The 21,966-nt window shown below is 40.0% G+C and overlaps 1 protein-coding gene across 1 annotated transcript in view; it reads left to right on the forward strand.

The window, feature by feature from the left end:
• The first annotated feature begins 613 nt into the window (after positions 1 to 613).
• Positions 614 to 21,966, forward strand: part of TICRR (TOPBP1-interacting checkpoint and replication regulator) — a 49,089-nt gene continuing 27,736 nt past the window's right edge. Inside the window, exons 1-7 of the mRNA XM_012643682.1 lie at positions 614 to 1,267; positions 5,757 to 6,036; positions 7,003 to 7,241; positions 8,369 to 8,603; positions 14,170 to 14,299; positions 18,944 to 19,083; positions 19,891 to 20,109. Of these exons, the coding sequence (XP_012499136.1) occupies positions 614 to 1,267; positions 5,757 to 6,036; positions 7,003 to 7,241; positions 8,369 to 8,603; positions 14,170 to 14,299; positions 18,944 to 19,083; positions 19,891 to 20,109 (1,897 nt within the window). The remainder of the gene's footprint in view (positions 1,268 to 5,756; positions 6,037 to 7,002; positions 7,242 to 8,368; positions 8,604 to 14,169; positions 14,300 to 18,943; positions 19,084 to 19,890; positions 20,110 to 21,966) is intronic.

Consider the following 21,966-nt stretch of genomic DNA (forward strand, 5'->3'; position numbering starts at 1 on the left):
AAGGTAGTGAACTTTTCATTTTTAATAATTTTTAAAAATTTACAGAAAATTAAAGTCTTCGCCATGGGATTCTACTCCACAGATGGTCTGGCGGATTCTAAACCAGTCGATCCAATCCAGCTCAAATTCCCTTCCGGTACTAAGTTCTCAAAGTCTTGGTGAACGTCCGCCGCGCAGTTCGCACGCACGACTGCGCACACTCGTCCGAACGCGGGCCTCCTCCCCACTGGGGAAGCTTCTTGACACGCCCCGAAGCACCACCTCTTTAAATTTTAAAACGAAGGCCCAAGCCAATGAATGTTAAGTTTCTCCCGCAACGCAGCGCCCCGCCCACAGTTACTCCCTCCACCAATCAAGCTGAGGTTTTCGCCACGGCCCTTCCAATCACCACCAAAAATGGAAGTTGCCCACGTAACTTACGTAAGGCGAGCGGCCAATAAGAGCTGACCTTGAGAACTAGCTCTGCCAATAGTAACAGTTCTTGGAGAGCGCGGGAGCCTTTCGATCGGGGCCCCTAAGGGAAGCAGTGAATGGCGCTGGTTCCCTGAGCGAAGGGCCTAGGGGAGAGTGGCGCCGACCCGGACCGGAGCCCCGGAGCAGCTGCACGGCCGATATGGCGTGCTGTCACAAAGTAATGCTGCTGCTGGACACCGCGGGCAGCGCCGCTCGCCACAGCCGGGTCCGGCGGGCCGCCCTGCGCCTCCTCACCTACCTGAGTTGCCGATTCGGCCTGGCCAGGGTCCACTGGGCCTTCAAGTTCTTTGACTCGCAGGGGGCGCGGAGCCGGCCCTCCCGCGTGTCCGACTTCCGCGAGCTGGGGGCTCGCTCGTGGGAGGACTTTGAGGAAGAGCTGGAGGCCAGGCTCGAGGATCGAGCCCACTTGCCCGGCCCGGCGCCCCGGGCCACTCACACGCACAGCGCCCTGATGGAGACGCTGCTAGACTACCAGTGGGACCGGCCCGAGATCACGTCGCCCGCGAAGCCGATCCTGAGGAGCAGCGGGAGGAGATTAGTGGACGTGGAGAGCGAGGCCAAGGAGGCCGAGACCGCGCTCGGGGGCTTTGTGAATGCCGTCTTCCTCCTGGCCCCCTGTCCGCATTCGCAGAGGGAGCTGCTGCAGTTCGTGTCTGGGTACGAGGCCCAGACCCAGCGCCTGTCGCCTACCCGCAAGCAAGTGTTGGAGAAGTTGTTGCCCAAGAGAGTCCAGGAAGTCATGATCGCCCGAAAAATCACCTTGTACTGGGTGGATACCACCGAAAGGTCTAAGGTAAGGTGATAGTAGTCTCAGATGTAGGGCACAGTGCTCTTCTTTGCTAACCAGAACTTGGCAGCGTCCGCAGAGCAGCCAGCAGACCCAGAATTAAGCTAACGTGACCATGTGTCCCTTCAGAAGGAAAGTACTGTGGTCACAAAAGGCAGGGACAGTTTTCACAACAAAATGAGTGGTTCCTCACTACCTACCAAGCATTTAAGTTCCTTCACAATTTGGGCCCTACCTGCCTTCCCAGACTTTATTTTCCTACACACGACATATATTCTAGCATATTAAAGCCTAGTCTGGAGAATCAACAGGTCCTGGCTGCTTGTTTTGTCTTATCTTGTGCTGTTCAATCTGCCTGGGATGCCAGTTCTCACTGTTCTAAGCCAGTCTAAGCCTCACTCATGCTGTAAGGCTTTGCCCAAATGACAACTACTCAGTTCAGCCTCTGATTTCCATGTACTTTTCTGTGGCGCTTTTTCTCCATTATGTTCCAATTGTGCACATCTATCACCTTCTATTTCGTCTACACGTACCTCAAAGGCAGGCACCAGGTCTTAACACATCTTCGTATCCCTCACAGATGCATATTGAACACTGCAGGTATTTGGTAAATATTTCCTGACCAAATGAATACATTCTTACAAACTTCAAGTCTTAAATGGTTAATTTGGATTTTCACTGAGGCCCCCTGCTCCTGTTAAGTGCTATGATAAGTATGTATTTTTACTTTCATAGTTTTTTTCACGTCACTTCATTTAATTAACATTTTAACTACACTGTTTTAGCTGCTGGGGTATGGTGGCCAAAGTGGAGTTTACACTTCTGATGAGGAAGATAATATTAGATAAGTAAATGATAATATTTCAAATCGTACTCTGAAGAAAATAAAGTTGGGTGAGAGGATGAGGTAGAAGGAAGTGGTTGTTATATATATGGTGGTAGTCAGGGAAGGCCTTTTTGAGCGGAGACGTGAGGAAGGTGAAGCTTGGGAAAGAACATTCCAGGCAAAGAGAGGAGCAGGTGTAAGGATTTGAGCTGGAAATGAACTTAGTTTGTTTCAGAAACAAGGACAAGGAGGAGAGCAGTATGAGAGGGCCCTATAGGGGCCAACGTCCTAAATATAGATTTTGTTCTAATTAATGGGAAGGCTTTGGAAGGTTGTTTACCCAGGTGAAAGATGTGATTTCACTTAATGGAAATAACATGTCACTAACCCAGGAGTGGGTTAAATTGCAAGATTACAGGTGGAAAATGAGCAGGCCCTTAAATAATGATACGGTATGTTAACATTTCCAATGTGCCTTCACATACAAAGAAAGCCCCAAAAAAGCGTGGCAAATACAAAATAAGGCAGCAGTGGTTTGTCAAAGAAGAAAAGGAAAGGACAAAATGTGCTTAAGGGGATGGTAAACATTTGACGGAGAACAGTCCTAGAAATTAAAATCTATTAAGGCAGCAAATCAAGTGTTGGACACAGTAGACAACACATAAGTTCTCAACTTGAGATGACTGATATCAAATCACATCAAAGATTTTATTCTGGAATTGTATTATATCAAATACTGGTTATAAGTCTTAGCAAATGGGGCTTGGAGATTGTTTTTCTCTTCTCTCCTTTTTCTCTCTCTCTTTTTTTGGAATAGCATTGAAATAAGGGGGTTGACTGGATCTTTTTAAAGATCCCTTCCAGGTCTGGCATACCACTATCTGAGGGGGATGGGTCTTTCTAAGGCTTTTCTTTTCATATCTGCCACATTGTTTCTCCTAAGAAAATGCCTATCAGGTAATCTTAAGCTTTTCTGGAATTTTCTTCCACTAAAGAGCTATTTTTTCCTATTCAAAAGCCTCTGCCCAGCCACACTGTGGAAGGAAAAGGAAGATTTGGGCTCTGTCCTTTGGGGAGCTCTCAGTACAAGAGTGGAGAGAAAGGGAGATAAAATCCAGGTTCTGTCTTGGGGAGCTCACAGTCTGGGAAGTAGAATTGGGAGAAACAGAACCAGGATTCAGATTGGTGGTGGAAGGATCCACGCACACAAAACATTTGCAAAGATACAGGATAGAATGGAGGATAGGAGACCCCTGACATATTTTCAACTTTTGCTTTTGATTTATTCAACACATGTTTGTTATATACTTGCCAGCTATGCTGGGGTCTGAGTATACTATTAGTAAACCAAACAGATGTGGTCCCTGCTCTCTTGGAGCTTATAGTCTGGTGGACATCTACAAATAGCCAAATGTGAAACCTTGACTAGGACATATCTGTCACTTATCCTGTAGTATGCATACCAGTGAAAAACGTAACCATATTCTATATATAGTATACTGTATTTTTTTTTATCATGTACATTGCTAAGGTTTAAATTTGTCCATTCCAAAACTCATGTTGAAATTTAATCCCCAATGTGGCAGTATTGAGAGGTAGGGCCTTTAAGAGGTGATTAGGGCATGAGGGCTCTGCTCTCAAGCATGGATTCATCCAGTCATAGATTAATGGGTTTATGGATTAATGGGTTATCCTGGGAGTAGGACTAGTGGCTTTATAAGAAGAAGAAGAGAGACCTGAGCTCAGCCCCCTCACCAAGAGATGCCCTGCACCACCTTGGGATTCTGTAAAAGAGTCCCCACCGTCAAGAAAGCCCTCACCAGGTTTGGCCCCCTGACCTTGGACTTCTCAGCCTCCCTAACTATAAGAAATAAATTTCTTTTCATTATAAATTACCCAGTTTCAGGTATTCTGTGATAACAGAAAACTGTTTAAGACATACATTTATTTTTAATCAGAAGTTAATGACCTTTTTAACTTTTATTAAAGTTTGAGCTTAACTTTTCATTTAATAATCAGGTTTGTTTTGTTTTCCTGGCTGGTCCTCTGGCAGAAACAATTTCAACAAATTTTTTTGTGTCCCTTTGGCAGAAAATCCTAATGAGCATCTGTGACCTCTGAACTAGCTTACTGTTCTCCCCCATAGCAGTGAACACAGGCAAGGAAACATGGGTGGTAACAGCAAGTACTAAGTAATGATTAATCTGTTGCAGGTTGGTATGCATAACTGAAGCAAAAGTTTCACAATAAACATTGTTTTTGTTACATGTGATATTTTCTATTATGCTCTGATATTTTCTTTTCTGTTCTTTATAAATGCTGATCATAAGCTACTCAATTGTTTTATTTACCCCACTTTTGACTTTAAGATCCTAGCCATGGTGCATAGAGGTTGCTCAATGAAAGTTTGTTGAAGAAGGTTGACTGAAGAGTCAGCTATGTGTGAAGGAGTGAGGCAGAGCTTTTACCAAAAAAAGCAGAATTTGAGCTAGATATAGAAGTATATTATGGCGGGGCGTGGTGGCTCACGCCTGTAATCCTAGCACTCTGAGAGGCCGAGGTGGGCGGATTGTTTGAGCTCAGGAGTTCGAAACCAGCTTGAGCAAAAGCGAGACCCCGTCTCTACTATAAATAGAAAGAAATTAATCGGACAACTAAAAATATATAGAAAAAATTAGCTGGGCATGGTGGCGCATGCCTGTAGTCCCAGCTACTTGGGAGGCTGAGGCAGGAGGATTGCTTGAGCCCAGGAGTTTGAGGTTGCTGTGAGCTAGGCTGACACCACGGCACTCACTCTAGCCAGGGCAACAGAGTGAGACTCTGTCTCGAAAAAAAAAAAAAAGAAGTATATTATAAGCTTCAGTTGGTGAAGAAGGAAGGGGAGCCACAGGAAATAAAATCAACAAAAACATGGAAGCATTATAAAATGTGGCATGTTGAGGAAATAGCAAAGGGTTCAGTGTGCCTAGAAGGTAGCGATAAATGAGGGCAATAGAAGACAATGTGTTCCAAAAGGTTGTTTAGGGTCTGTTGTGAAGGGCTTTATGGTTATGCTAAAGAGTTACTTTATCCTGGAGGCCTTTGAAAGTTTTTAGAGAGTAGCATGATCAGATATGTGATTTGGAAGAATACTTAGAGCAATGTGGAGGAAAGATGATGACGGTTAAAACAGTGAAGATAGAACAGAGAAAACCTGTATGGTCCCTGTACAGACCTGTTGGTAGGCAAGTCAAAGCGATGGTCACTATCTGGGGGAGGTGCTTCTGCCTCACTCCCATGACACCTGGCCATTGTTGTGTTATATTGTGTAGATCAGAATTATTTTTATTAGTGTATAATGGTTTTGTGTTCCTTCTGACTCCAACATTTTATGATTTATACCCAGTGATTTGCATCACTTCTGTTCCTTGACAGAAAATATAAATGAGGTGCTATTTTCACTAAATGAATGCTCTCTTGAAGGCATATTATGTAGTAATTATGTTTGGGGTTGTACAGTTACTGGATACTGGCCATTATTTGTATTCAGCTTAACAAATACATTAATTTTATTAATATGATTTGGTCCTTTAATGTTGGTATCAACTTTACTTTCTCCTAATTTCCTTTAGCTTTATTTATGAATGCCTAATTTATAATAACCTGAGGTTCTTTGTCATTTTTTTTTAGTTATGGGAATCCCCAGACCACCTTGGGTACTGGACAGTTTGTGAATTGCTCCACCGTGGAGGCGGTACCGTCCTGCCATCTGAATCTTTCAGCGGGGATTTTACTAAAGCTGGGGAAACACTGCTCCGTGGTAAAAGAAAACTATCAAGTGAACCTCACCTCTCTCCGTGGATTTCAACTCTGCCAACCGATGCCACTTTAAACCGCTTGCTCTATAATTCTCCTGGGTATGAAGCTTCGTTTCCACAGATACAAGGAACATTATTTCTCCCTGTTGAAGGTAAGCAAATAATATTTTGGGTTTTTTTTTAATATCTCAATTACATTAATTTCTTCAAGACAGGTCCATGCTTTTAACTTCTTTGGCACATCCCACAGCCTAGGCACTCAATGAATGCTTGTAATGGAAAGCATTAAAAGATGTCTAAGCAAAATTAGAGCTACCACAGGAAAAGTTTGAACTCTAATACAGTACAACTGCCAGCCCATGCACAGAAAGAACAGTGAATGATTTTAAAGAGTTTCCTAGCTGTTTCCAAAGAAGAGTAACATTGTTCAGGTGCCCAAGCACATGAGTGGTAAGGTTTAATTGCCTTGTAGAAGAGATTGATAAGTTGAAGACCATAGAGAAACAATGATTGCTAAGAGAAAAAATAAGTCTACAGACACTGAAAATGATTTTTGTTACCAGGAAAAGCCAGCATGTTGGAATCTTCGTTAAATTTGCTTCACCACATGATTCGCTATATGGTGCCTCTCATTTCTGAGTACATTATATATTCACACAGAAATAATACTGCATAGAGTTATATACATAAAACTATGTTGTACATTATGTGCAGCATAAGAGATTTTCAAGAGCAGTTTTGTTTCAGCAATTTCATCATACACGGTCTTTAGAATTTAAACTCCTCATAAGATGATGCACTGTATTTTATGGGTTTAAGGAGTGGTGTCTTCTTTCTTACAAGTAGTAAGTGTTGCTTGAGTACTCATTTCTAAGCCATAATTATCGACAAGTTCTGACATCATGTCTTGCCCTTATAATTCCATTTGTTTGCAGCTTTTCCTCTAGAACTACATGAACTTGCTGTGATAGCCTGTAGGCAGTAGAATAAGGGTTGAAATGTGAACTAAGTGACAATACCTCAACTGGCAATCTGATTTTTTTCCTTCTTAGACTATTAGATCTCTTTTTAGTGACTATTTCTTATGTTAGAACTTTAATATTCTTTATTTCTAACAGGCAAAGAGATTCAAGAAACATGGACAGTCATCCTAGAGCCCTTGGCCATGCATCAGAGACATTTTCACAGACCAGTCAGAATTTTTCTAAAAGGCTCAGCAGCCCAGTGGTCTCTCCCGATGAGCAGCACTTTCGGGACCGACAGCTGGATGTTACAAAGTCCACAGGAGAATGCGTCAACTCAAAAGCTGTTATTTCAGCAGCTGGTAAGCAGGCTGACTGCTGAAGAGTTACATCTGGTAGGTGTCCTCCACATGATGTTATTCTCGTCTAATAGCACACTAGGAAAGTGAAATTAGTGTGTTTATAAAATGCCAAGGAATGCCCTAACAATATAGTCTCAGTAAAACTGATGATGTGTTTGCAAGTAATATTGTCGACATCATAGCATCATGACAAACAGTGCTCTTCAGTGAAGAAACCATTTATAAAATTGCATGGACTCGGAATTCAATTAAGTTAAATTATATTCACATAGGGAAAAAAGCAGTCAACCAGATGGAATGGTTGTATTAGGACAGTGAAGTGATGAATGATTACTTATTATTTTTTTTAAATGTTCTGTTACGTATTTATTATTTTTATGTAAGTATTAAAGAAAAAGCTACTATACTGCAACATTGGATAATAGTAATAGTTACACAAACTTAGAAATGTGTGAAAAGGAACATATACATACCCAGATTTGATTTAAAGGTGATAATTATTTTTAAACTACCAGCAAATTCCTTGCTTTCCTTTGTCTTTGCCTTCATAATCTCAGGGGGCATCTCTATTCTGGATCACATTGTGAAACCTTCTAGAGAAAAATGGGGTAGTCATTGAACCTATGCTGTCTAAGAGTTGTGTGCTCTGATGAAAAGTGCTTGGATTGGAGAGTCAGTGATCTGGATTAGGTCTCAGCTGTGCTGCCCACTGTATGTTCTGGATAAATTCCTTAAATGATAGGATTGCCTCATGGTTAAGTGCATGGATTTAGAAGTCAGATACACTTGACCTCTTCCCTTACTAACTGGGTGGCCCTAAATAGGTTACTTCTTCCTCCTCCTCCATCGCTTCTCTGTAAAATTGAGATAATAATTCTTACCTCAGACTGGTTGTGAGGATTCAGAGAGCACATAATAAGTGTTTCGTAAATATTCCTGGTAACGTTAGGTTTTTCTTATTTGTAAATTGAAAGTTTGGGACTGTATGATTAGTAAATTCTCTTCTACCTGTAATAACATCAAGCCTATCTTTTCCACAATTTTCTCTTTATGTTAATAATCATTGGAAAACTGTTATTCTGTCTTTTACTAAGCTACATTCTTCTTTAGGTGAGCACGTTGACAACAATATTCTCACTTAATTAGAACTTCTCACGTAGGTTGCCGATGTGGACCCTGGTGACGGCTGGCCCCCCATCACTGGGGTTATTTCTCCGCTCTCTGCTAATGCTATGGTTCTCGCTGTGTTCCGCACCGAGGAGGCCAACTTTCAAAGACATTTTTTCCAAACGGTTGTGGCCCAGAACCCCCAGGATACAGCTTCCCTTTTCTCAGATGTTGTGGATTGTGTCTTGAACCAGACTGATCATTCGCTTGAAGATTCTGCTACTGCTGGTAAGCTTCTGAACCAGTAACTCACGTAGTCTAGGGTGGTTTGCCATCCCTTGTGCTAGCATCAGAACTTTTTTCCCACCATCGCTTAGTAGAATCCCAATATATTCTAAGGCAGATAAAAGCGAACAATAATACTTCATGTAGTTTAAATCATCATTATTTACAGAAATTCTGAGGAGGTTGAAGGCTCTATGAAACCAGTTTGAAATCAAAGTCATAAGGTGAAACCTGGGTTTTAATATATTTATAACCAATTTATTGGCCTGGCGTGGTAGCCCACGCCTGTAATCCTAGCACTATGGGAGGCCGAGGCGGGAGGATTGCTTGAGCTCAGGAGTTCGAGACCAGCCTGAGCAAGAATGAGACCCTGTCTCTACTATAAATAGAAAGAAATTAGCCAAACAACTAAAAATAGAAAAAATTAGCCGGGCACAGTGGCACCTGCCTGTAGTCCCAGCTACCCGGGAGGCTGAGGCAGGAGGATCGCTTCAGCCCAGGAGTTTGAGGTTGCTGTGAGCTAGGCTGACGCCATGGCACTCTAGCCTGGGGCAACAGAGTGAGACTTTGTCTCAAAAATAAATAAATAACCAATTTATGTAAAACTGTAGTGATTCTATCTACCTTGCAATTCATTGCATTGTTACCAGTATGATACAAACCTTATCTATGCTAGGTAGATTTAAATGTATATAATCAGCTTGATATGTCTTTCATTCATTTATTCAACAGATTTATTGAATACCTACTACATGTCAGGCATTGTTCTAGGTAGTAGGAATACATCAGGGAACAAAATAGACAAAGAACTCTTCCCATAGAGCTTACCATCCAGTCAGGGGAGACAAAACAATAAACTAAATATGGAAAATTATATAGGTTACTTGAAAGAGACAAAGTGCTATAGTAGTAAATCAGGAAGAAAGGAGTGAGGAATGTTAGGGTGGGAAGGTGGGTGGTCAGGGAAGGCCTTGGTGAAGCAGAGGCTTGAAGGAAGTGATGGAGGAAGTTGCTGGTAGAGGCAACAGCAAGTGCCCAGGCTCAAAAGTTGTGTGTCTGGCACGTTAGAGGAGCAGCAGGGAAGCCTGTGGCTGAGTTGGAAGGAACCAGGGAAACAGCAGACCAAATTGGGTAGGGCTTTACAGGCCACCGAAAAAACTGTGGCTTTTACTATGAGTGAGAGAGGAAGGCTTTGGGGGTTTTGTGCAGCGACGTGCTCTGACTTGTGTTTTAACCGCATTGCTCTGGCTGCTGGGTTGAGAACTGACTATAGAGAGGCAAGGATAGAAACGGGAGACCAGTCGGAAATGTTGCAATAATCCAGACAAGAGATGTTGGGAACAATGCAGGCAGTTAGAAGTAGTTAGAGCTTTTGAATATATTTTGAAGGAAAAGCCAACAGAATTGGGCCTTGGACTGAATGTGTGGTATGAGCTATACAGAAGTTGAACACGACTCCAGAGATTTGGGGCCTAGGCAACTGGTAGAAAGCTGTTGCCTTCTGAGAAGTGGGAAGCTGTGGGAGAAGCAGGGGCCGGGGTGGTGAGGATGAGGAGTTTGTCTTGGACATGTTAAGTGTGAGTTGTCTGTTCAACATCCAAACGCGGTATTGAGTGGGCATCTGCTATGCATGTTTGGATTTGGGAGATTTGTCTGGACTGGAGATGGTGAGAGTTGTTGGTGAAGTTTAAAGACGAGATGGGTTAGGATCACACAGGGATAAGGGTAGATGGAGAAGAGAAGGGGACCAAGGACTGAACCCTGGCAGTGTAATGTTAAGCAGTCTGGGAGATGAGGAGAAAGAAACCAGCAAAGGAGACAAAAGGGCAGTCTGTGAGGTAAAAGAAAACCCAGAGTATGCTGCCCTGGAAGCCAAGCGAAGACAAAAAGTGCCTGACTGTGTTATTCGCTACTGATAGGTCAGGGAAGATGACATCCAAGGGTTGATATTCCGCTGAGCAATTTAGCGGAATTTAGGTTTAGATTATCTTAATACCAGTTTGGGTGAGATTGTGAGAGTGGAAACACAGGTGGGAGTAGGCTCAGGAGAGACAGAGAAGAGGAAAACAGCAAGTGCAGACAATTCTTTGGAGAAGTTTTGATGCAAAACAGATTAGAGTAATGGAGACAGTGGTTAGACAGAGAGGTGGGGTCAAGGTTTTTGTTTTTGATTTTTAGAAATGATAGCATGCTTGCGTGCTAATGTGGCAAGGTAAAAATTGATGCAAGGAAGAAGAATCGTTGGTAAGAGGCCTTCGAGAACATACAAGTGGAGAGTTTGATCTTAGGAACACATACAGCCCATCTGTGACAACTGGAGGGAAGGCAGAAATCCATGGGCCGGGGTGCTGAGAGTTGAGTGCTGGGTGGTGAATTTCTGGGGTTCTCTTCCAACTGCTTTAGTTTTTATAGTGAGCTAGAAAGCAAAGTTGTCAGCTGAAAATGAAGATTTAAGGGACTGCTGGAGGTTGGGCTTAGGGGAGAAGGAGGAGGTGCTGAGTGGGAGGGTGAAGGACATAGGAAATGGAGGAAGGTTGCCAACTGGTAATGAGGGCGAAATGAAGCCCCTCTGCATGCTTGTTTGCCTTCAGCCATGTCCACCTGCTGGCACAGGTACAGGGTAGGCAGAGCTGGGTTAACCAGGGGTAGGATTTTGCCAGTGAGCACAGTGAAGCTAGAAAGGGGCCAGGGGTTCAAAGGTGTGAGCAGGAAGAGATTACAGAGATTGGCCACAGAACCAGGCAGGGGAGGGAAGGAAGGGAGGACAACAGAAGGACAGAGAAAGGGTGATCTGATCAATGGATTCTAGGGGTCTAAGGATTGCGGGAGCCAATGTTGTAAATGGAGAGAGCTGAAAAGGGAGCAAGTTGGTCAGAGTGGGGTGCTTAGAGTTGAGAATACAGAGGGCAGTGACCAGCAGGGAGAGTGGCTGAGGTGGGCCAAGCACTAAAGCAATGGAAAGAAGGAATGCAAGGGTCGGGAGGCCCGAGCGTTGGTAGACCAGATGTGGGTGTTGAAATGACCTAGGATTGGACTGAGTGTACTGGAGAGAGTGACAGTCAGGAGCTAAAAAAAAGTCTGTGAAGAAGGAGCGGGAATGATCCAGGCTTGTTAGATGACTACAAGAGTAGTCTGTTGATGTGAGAATCAAAGCTCGGTTTTTGTCGTTTTTAGCAGATAGAGGGAGAATGGTCTGGAAGGGCAGGGAGGATACCAACCCACCTCAGGGCCAAGTGGAAGAGAGCCATGGCAGGGGGACAGCCAGCTTTCTAGAGCGCTGCAGGGGAAGCAGCATGTTCAGGGGAGGAAGAGATGGAATGAGGACATGGGATTTTGCCGATGAGGGTCAGTGAGTTCCAGAGGGCAAAGTGGGGATTTTATATGTGGAAAGGACTGGGCTGTGGGGACAGAGTAAGAGGTGGATGGAGCAGTGAGGGGATTTGAGTGGACACAGGACTGACCTGGGAGTCTAGTTCTTCATGTGACAGGCAAAACTAGGGGAGCACGAGATGAATGCCTGGTGGTTTCAAGGCAGCTAGTGGTGCTGAACCTGTGGATTTTGAGGGGTAGGAAGGATGGGTGTTTGGCCCACCCCCACTCCTGCCCACGCAGTTGTGGAGACTAGAGGGAGGGCATCTTATTCCAAGGGCCTAGGGCTTTCCTAAAGCCCTGCCTGGAGGCCAGTGGAAAGCTGGCTTGATTCTGAGTGTCGGGCCTCCCTCCTGACCCCTACTGGAGGACCTGTGGGTACCTCTGAGTGTCAGGGGCTCTTTCTCCATGCAGATGCAGGCTTTAGACTTGGGGGCCTGAAGAGGGTGGCAGTATTTTTGGCCTTTCTTCCCTAATCCAACATAAATGACTTGGGAAGAAACCATCATATTTATTCTCATAGACTTTTACTGCCCTTGTCTGAATTTTGGGATGCGACATAGCAAATGCAATCACAGGCATTTATACTATAATGTTTTATGAGGCTTCTTTTGTTTAAAAAATTCCACAAAATCTTACAACAAAAATAATAGCTTTGAGAAAACTAGAGTAGATACTTCTCAAAATCTTAGGTAGTAGCAAAAACGAATAGCGATCCTAATAAAAATTCTAGTTCAATTAAAAAGACATGTTAAATTATATTAAGTAAACTCCATAATAAATATACTTTATCCTTTAAAAAGAAAGGTGAAGATGGCATGATGGAAGGGGGTGACAGGAAGGGTTGCAGCTGTGATATTATGGAGAAAGGGGCCAATGACAAAGGTAGGGAACTGCATAGTGAGCACTTTCAAGAACGAGCACATGGTCAGACAGCCAGGGAGCCATGGGTTGAAAGGGCTTAGTGTATGGTACTGGGTTACCCGGGTTTGTTGTATTTAGCCGTGTTAGTGCACTTCAAGTGCAGTGGCTGCCACTTGGTGGTATAAAGTATTAGCATATAAGGAGCAGTCACATATCAACCAAAACATCATGTTTTGTACTGAGGCCATTACCTTATTCACCAATGGTGTATGGGCTATCTATATTACAGAAAATTCATATTGTAGAACCGACTGTACCTTAATTATTTATAAAGTCTTGAAAACAGGTCAGAAAACTGTATTTTGGAATCCAGTAAAATAAGAATTGCAGTATTTTACCAGTACTCTATGCTCTAGCCTGGCCCCGGTTTCTTTCAGGGTGTAAATCAGTATGCTAACTTATTGTTCAGTCTCCGCCCACAGTCCATCCAGGTGAAGTCCTACTCACGCATAAGTACATAGCCCAAATTTCGTATTCTCCATGAGGCCTTCCTTGTCCGCCTAAACAGAGTTAGTGTGTGCTAACATTTGAACATATCTTTATGATGTCACGAGAATACATCTGTTCTTCCTATACTGGGAGCTCCTTTCAAAGTTGGTGTTGTTTTATTTATCTCTGTGTTCTCTCAATGAAACGGGGCCTAGAACTTGATAGTCTCTATATGAGTTTGAATACAGTTTAGTATTTGAGTTTTTTCACTGAGACTTCCTGAATGTATAGCATTTCATTTGTCTGGGGTCTTGGATGGGCCTCTCAGAATTACTGAGTTTACTGAAGTTTCTGTTAGTGTCTCCCCACCCCTATTTCCATCAGGCTTATTCTAAGAGCCTACACAGATGCTGCCCAACACAATGCCACATCTCACTATTTCAAACTTACCGACTCAATGCAGCAGAATTGTTACACTCTGCAGTTTTATGCTGCTGTTACATTACTGTATTATTTATTCTTGTGCTAAAGTACTTTTAAGGGGTACATTTTTAAGAATAGAAAAACAACATATATTTTAACCTATTTATATTTTAACCTGTAAGATGAGTGTATTTGTTGCCAGCAGTAAGAACAAAAGATTTTAAATTGTGTCTGCACATTTTTCGTAGACAGCATAGGCCCATAGGAGTTGGTGGTGCAGATGAACGAATGGTGTTAGTGATGCCACTCTTATGTCCTTTGGAGGAATGTAGTTAGTACAGGGGAGGAGCAAGCGCTTGGAAGAGTCTCTGCTTGGGTTCTAACGGCTGTTTCCTCCCCTGCCTCTGTTCCATGGTTCCTGTAGCTCCTCCTGTTCCAGAGTGGGCCCAGCAGGAGATTGAGCGCACTATTCCCTGGAGTCCAGCTGTTGTGGAGAAATGGTTTCCTTTCTCTAATATCAGTGGTGCTAGTTCAACGTTGATGGAGTCATTTTGGTAAAACTTTTATCTTTCTGGGTATTTATTAAAATCAATTTTTAGTTATCTGTATTTTTTTAACAGACCATATTCTCTGAGCATGATCCAATAATATTAAAAGCAAACTAATTACAAAAATAAAACATGCCCATACTTAGTACATATTGTGAGAGTATGTTAGTTAGATAATATATCAATACTATTTAAGTATATACTTGCCAAAAATTATAAAAATTGTCAAATTAAATATAAATAAAATGCTCTCATATTATGGGTGTCAGAAAATATGTAGAACTAAATATCAGTGAAAATAGAAAATAGCAAACTCGTATAATGCAGTTGAATTTATACTTAAAAGCATATTTATAGAATTAAATGACTGTTTTTGTAAAGAGAAAAGTTAAAAACCAATTACTAAGCATCCAACTTAAGAATTAAACAAGAGTGTGACCTTCCCTCACAAAAGGAAGGCAATAAAGGCAAGAACAGAAATGAATTAAATAGAAAACAAATAATAGCAATCAGCAGAAATGATACAGTTCTTTGAAAAGCTAAATAAAATAAATAAATGAAATAATCTATAGTAAGATTGAGCAATTTAAAAAAAAGACACAAATATTAGAAATGTAAAAGATACAGCAGAAATTCAAAGTATTTTTAAGAGGTAAGGTTGAGGTTTATTTTTTTTACACAGATATCCAGTTGTTTCAACACCATTTATTAAAAGACAGTGCTTTTCCCATTGAATTACTGTGGCACCTTTTTCAAAAATCAATTGACCACCATTGTGCATATCAATTTGTAGACAGAATAGAGGCCATAAACTGTATTAATACCACGTTGTCTTGAATATTGCATTATACCGATACCACATATAATAGCTTTGTAATAAGTCTTTAAATTAGGTAGTCCTCTTAACTTTGTTTTTTGGTTTCTTTTTTTGTTTGTTTTTTTAGAATTGCTTTGGTTATTCTAAATCCTTTGCGTTTTCATAGAAGTTTTAGAATCAGCTTGTCAATTTCCACAAAAAAAGACTGTCAGAACTTTGGTAGGGCTTTGAATCATAGAGAAATTTGGGAAGAATTGACATCTTAATGTTAAATCATCTGATCCATGAACATGGTACATGTCCCCATTTATTTAGGTCTTTCCTTAATCTCCCTCAGTGTTTTGTAGTTTTTAGTGTACAAATCTGGCCCATATTATTTTTTTAAATTATCTCTAAGTATCTTTATGAGGTATAAATAGTGAAGTTTTTGAAGATAGTATGATTCTTCATAGAAAATCTAAAATATTCTACAGGCAAATGATTGATAAGAGAATTCAGCAATATTACTGGATAGAAAAATTATAAAGTCAATAGTATGCCAACAGCAAACAATTAGAAATTGTAATTTACAAAAAAGGATATAATTTATTTAAAATTATTAAGGTACTTAAGAATAAATATAGCAAAAGATCAATAAGAATAAAGGGCCAAGAGCAAAACAAGTGTACTTTCCCCTGTGAGACAGCAAGATTTGCCATAAGGCTATTGTAAATAAGGCAGTATCCTTGCACCTTGCATTGTTGCAAGGATAGATGAATAAACCCATGGAAAAGAATGGAGAGTCCAGAAAGTGACCCACACGTGTACAGGAACTCAGCCTATGACAAAGGGAAAGAATATGCTATTGAGGGAAAGAATAGAATAGTCAACAAATTGTGACATGACAATTGGCTTTCTATAAGAAAAAACATAAAAATTAGATTTCCACTTCGCAGCATACACAATAATAAATTTCTTTTTTTTTTTTTTTAAGACAGAGTCTCGCTCTGTTGCCCTGGTTAGAGTGCAGTGACATCATCATAGCTCACTGCTGGTCTCGAGCAATCCTGCTGCCTCAGCCTCCCAGGTAGCTGGGACTACCGGTGTGCGCCACCACGCCTGGCTAAGTTTTCTATTTTTTGTAAAGATGGGGTCTCACTCTTGCTAAGGGTGGTCTTGAACTCCTGAGCTTAAGCAGTTCCTTCTGCCTCGGCTTCCCCAAGTGCTAGGATTACAGGCATGAGCCATCGTGCCTGGCCTCACAATAATGAATTTATGATAGATTAAAACACCAAATATGAAAAACAAAACTTTAAAATTCTTAAAAGGAGAAAGATCCAGGAGAGTATCAAGGTAAAGATGGAGTTCTTAACAAGACATAAAAAATTCAAACCAAAAAGGAAAAGATAGATAGATTTGACTATAACTAATTTTTAAATTTCTTTATCATTAAATTAAAAAGGCAAGTTATGGGCTTGGGTAGCTGCAATTCATATAAGCAACAAAGGATTAGTATCCAAATTAGTGTAGAGCTCCTAAAAATTAAATAAAACGACTTCAGTTGAAAATTTGGCAAAGAATGCACATAAGCAATTCACACAAGAGGAAATCAATAGGCCAATCATTTGAAAAGATACTAGTTCAGGCAGCTGGAAATTAAAACCACAGTAAGAAAAAAGCCAATAGATTTTATTTTATACCTAGTAGATTGTCAAAAATTGATAAATCTGATAGGAGCACATAGGGAAATGTGAACTTTCAACCATTTTAAAGAATAATTTGGAAATTCCTGGTAAGCAGAAACTTTACAAACTCTGATACCCAGTAATTCCACTTCTCAGTATCTATACTAAAGAAATTCTTACATAGACATAAGGAGAACTATACTTGAATATTCATTACCAATCATTAATAGCAAAAAAGTAGAAAGAACTAGCTGATCCTCAGAAGGGAAATGAATAAATAAAACATAGTATAGTTGTATAGTAGAATATTATGTATAGATTAGTGAAAAAGAATAAGCTAGAGCTATTTATATGAATATGGAGAACTCTGGAAAAATAAGTATAATAAAAATTGCAAAAAGTTGGTTTCATATGATATGCATTATAAAATTTAGAACATATAAAATAACAGTTTATGCTGGTTTGTTACATATGTCTGTCTGTAAATAAGATACAAATCTAGGAATGCATCTGGGAGGAAGGGCTAGGGTAGGACTTTAGCTGTGTCTATAATGCTTAATTTCTTTAAAAAAAGATCTGAAGCAGATATGACAAACTATTAAACATTTAATCTTTTTTTTTTTTTTTTTTTTGAGACAGAGTCTCACTCTCTTGCCTGGGCTAGAGTGCCGTGGCATCAGCCTAGCTCACAGCAACCTCAAACTCCTGGACTCAAGCAATACTCCTGCCTCAGCCTCCTGGGTAGCTGGGACTACAGACATGCACCACTGTGCCCAGCTAATGTTTTCTATTTTTAGTTGTTTGGCTAATTTCTTTCTATTTATAGTAGAGATGGGGTCTCGCTCTTGCTGGTCTCAAACTCCTGAGCTCAAGCAATCCTCCCGCCTCGGCCTCCCAGAGTGCTAGGATTACAGGCGTGAGCCACCGAACCCAGCCTAACAAGTATTTAATCTTGGTGGTATTAACACGTTTGTCTACTTCATATTGCTTTCTATACTTTTCTGTCTTTAAGGTTCATATGTTTTTAAAAATTAACAGCAAAAACAAAAAAAAAAGACAAACCCTCCCCACTATTGAAACAGTAGCACACTTAGGGAGGATTCTGCCAGTCGTGGTGGCTCATGCCTATAATCCTTAGCACTCTGGGAGGCCGAGGCAGGAAGATTGCTTGAGGTTAGGAGTTTGAGACCAGCCTGAGCAAGAACAATACCCTGTCTCTACAAAAAATAGAAAAAATTAGCCCAATGTGGTGACACACACAATCGCTTGAGCCCAGGAGTTTGAGGTTGCAATGAGCTATGATGTTGTCACTGCACTCTAGCAAAGGCAGCAGAGCAAGACTCTGTCTCAGGAAAAAAAAATTCTTAGGGGGAATTCATCTGCTTCAAACTGGCTGCTTGTATGAAGCTGATAGCCCCAGCACATATTCTGACCTGTGGTAGCTTGAACTCCTGGCCTTAACCAGTCATCCCACCTGGGCCTCCCAAAGTACTGGGATTACAGGTGTGAGCCACCGCTCCTGACCAATGTCTGTTCAACTAATGTCACCATGATTTTCTCCCTTTTTAATCAGCTAATGTCAGATGTTGGAAGATATTGAAATACAAATGATACGTTTTGAGTGTTGTGCTGTTTTCATAATTTCCGTAGTGACAGATACTTCGCTCTGGGTGGAAAAGCATTTAATAACTAATCATCCTGCCTGCCCTACTTCCTCATCTTCTCATCAATCTCAAATTAGTTTATTACAATGTGAAAAAATTATTCCGAAGTCATTGCAATACTTATTATACTGTATTCCATCATCTTATACTTTAATGTATGGAAATTAAGTAAAAAATAACTATGGAAGCTCGGAAGTAAAATAGTTGCCATAATTAGACATGTACCCTAATTCATGAAGAATCCTATTAATAAAAGTCAATATTGTATATAACGATTAATGGTTTTGTGAACAAAGCAGCTTTGCCTCGTGAGTTTGTTCAAACTGAAAATGAGAGGAAGGACCTTTTCCCTCCTGAGAAAGTATTTTTGAAGACATCTTGTGGGGGGATATCTTTTGATTAGCTTTTAAAAAGATAGTGGAGTTTTTGCTATTGTTTTGTTTATTTTTAAAGCATTTTGGAAAATTAGAATTTTTGTTTTATACTAGATATCTTGACCTTACAGGTTACTACAGGCTGCCTCAGCTAATAAGGAAGAGTCTTACAAAACTGAAAGTGAATTAACACATTGCCTCTCCGAGCTCTACCAGAGAAAATCTCGCGAAGAATCCACCGTAGCTAATCAAGAAGACAACAAAAAGAAACGTATGCACATAGAAAGTCTGTTTCTTAAGGCAGTCTTTTTTGAGACTGTGCATTTTAAAAGACTGACATTCCCTGAAATGAGGTTGAGATGGTAACTAAATAAAGAAGGGCAAATTATGATATTACAAATTTAAAAATAATTGTTAGTCCAATAGTGTTTTAAAAAATCACCCACAATCCTACCTTCCTGATGAATAAACCATCTTTATTTCTAATTATAGTAGAAATTAAATACAACTTATATTTTTCATATAAATATTTGTTCCTGTGCTACTTTGCCTTTTTAGTTATAATTCCACTTCATTGCTTAACAAAATTTACAAAATTCTCATGTTGAATGAACATTCAGATTGTTTTCAGTTTTTATCATTATAATACTACAGTGTGCATCATGCATATTATTCATTCTTTCAGTGATTTCCTTAGCAGAAGCTTCCAGGAACAAGTTACTGTGTTAAAGAATGTGAAAACTGGCTCTTGACGCAGATTGCTAAATTATCTTTCAGAAGAGTCTCATTGCAATTCTGTGGCCATTGGGTAACACCAGAATGAGTCTGTTTGGCATTTGCCTTGTGGAGAAAAACATCTAATCACATTGAGATGTTTAGTTCCCAGGCTTCAATTAAAAGAAGGGCTCTCTACCCTGTATGTGGGCAGAAAGAGGTGCAAGAACTAACTAATTCAGATCATTCTGAAGGGATATACTTCATTTTGATATTCTTTTACAGTATTCTGAATTAAAGTAGTTCTTGATTCCACAGAAGTGAAAAATAATTTACTTTTCTTCCTCTGATGTTGTTTTGGTAGGAGGTGTCCCTCGTACTCCAGTAAGGCAGAAGATGAATGCCATGTGCCGCTCTTTAAAGATGTTGAATGTTGCAAGGCTGAATGCAAAGGCTCAGAAGTTACTTCCAGGTGGCAGCCCAGACATGGCTGGGGAGAAAGGGATCCAAAAAACAGCCAGTGGAAAAACAGCAGATAAATTGGAAGACAGAGGAAGAACATTAAGAAGTTCCAAACCTAAAGGTATTCCTCCATTCTCTAGCATTTTGGTGTCTCAGTGTAGTTTACCCTCTTATACCCCTCCTATTTTCAAAAAATTTTAATTATATCCCTTAATTTATTAAATATCTGCTACATGCCCAAACGTGTGTTATGGTGAATACAATAAATAATAAGATAATGTCTATGGTCTAGCTACAAAGATAAAACTAATAAACTAATATATATTGATATATTTACATATAATGAACGAACAAAACTAATGTACAAGAAAGCCAAGAGTCTAAAACAAAATACATGCCCATTTGGGAAGTAAAACCAGACTAGGAGTTGAGAAAAGGAAAGTCGGGACTGGAACGGGCTACCAGGCTTCTGAGGAACTACTGGAACCCAGGCCAGACTTCCAGGAATGAGCAGAGGTAGAAGGCAGAAAGGTAAAAGAAGAGCATTGGGAATTAGCATAAGCAAAGTCACAAAGAAAAAGAGCGTGTCCTATGGTTAGGCCATAGGACAAGTGGTTAAAGAAGTTTTACATTTGTGATTAAAGGGAGAGGAAAAAGGTTTGTGAGTAATCCGGGGCTGGGTTATTGGGATCTTTCAAAGGTGCACAGAAGAATTTAATCTAACAGCTTTTATTTTCCTATTTGTTCGTTTTTCTCCCTTCTTTTGTTTTTGATTTTTTAATAGATTTTATTATGGTGTGTTGCTTAGTCTTAGGGTACATTTTTAACTCACAGTGATGGTGCAAGTCCTATCAGGTGATGTGACCATAGCTTATAAACTTTGGGCAATAATTGCATGATGTCACCTTTGAGTTCTTTTGAAAACTCTTGAGCGAAAATTTTATGCTCCTTTAGAGATTTTTTCCTCCTGTGGAATGCTAGATGCCTAGATGATAATCAGTTTGAGTGGGACAGAACATCTTTAATGAGCTAGTGAAGGTATGCAAAAGGAGAATAAAAACAATGGTACTTAAGACAATGTGGCAGTAACATAATTCCTGGACTAGATTCTGTCTAGAAATAGACAAGTACCAACAGTGGCAAAATGATTTTTGACAAAGGGGACATCTATAATATATCAATAATTCAATGGGAAAAGGATAATCTTTACAACAAATGATCCTGGAACAACTTGATCTTACCTTTTAAGAGTATTTTGGGTTTCTGCTATGTTTGTTCATGTCTAATATCCTTTATGCCTTTTTCTCCTTTTTTTAAATTGCTCAGTCTTGCTATGGATTATTTTATTTGGCTTTTCAAAGAACCGTCTTTTGTTTCTGTTGATTGCTAGTGTCTGTTTTCTATTTAATTCATTTCTGTTTTTATCTTTGTTATTCCCTGCCTGCCTTTATTTTGGAGTTTTACTCTCTTATATTCTTATTTTGGACCCTTAGCTAATTAATTGTTTTTAAATTCATCTTCTTTACAAAAATAATCATTTATATATAAATTTTCCTTTAAGTATAATTTTAGCTGCATTATACAAGTTAACTAGTTTCTATTTTCATGATACTTCTAAATATTTTCTGACATCTATAATATAAGGGAGTATTTTATATTATAATTACCTTTGAATATTCTTGGACTCTGTTCAATGTAGTCTGTAAGATATTGATTCTTTCATATTTGCTGAAACTCTGGGCTAATATATATGGTCAATTTTGTTAATATTCCATGTATACTTGAAAATGTGTATTTTCTAATTGTTCAGTACCTCGTTTTATACATGGCCATACATGTTTATTAGTGATGTTATCAACATTCTTGAATTTTTTTCTGCTAATCTGTAACCGAGACAATTATATTAGACTTCTACCATGTAGATTTGTCAAAATTCCCTTGCAATTCTGCCAATTTTTGTATCTTATACTTCGAGGCT

Source organism: Propithecus coquereli, unplaced genomic scaffold (genome assembly GCF_000956105.1).
Source record: "Propithecus coquereli isolate 6110/MARCELLA unplaced genomic scaffold, Pcoq_1.0 Scaffold20, whole genome shotgun sequence".
Classification (NCBI taxonomy): domain Eukaryota; kingdom Metazoa; phylum Chordata; class Mammalia; order Primates; family Indriidae; genus Propithecus; species Propithecus coquereli.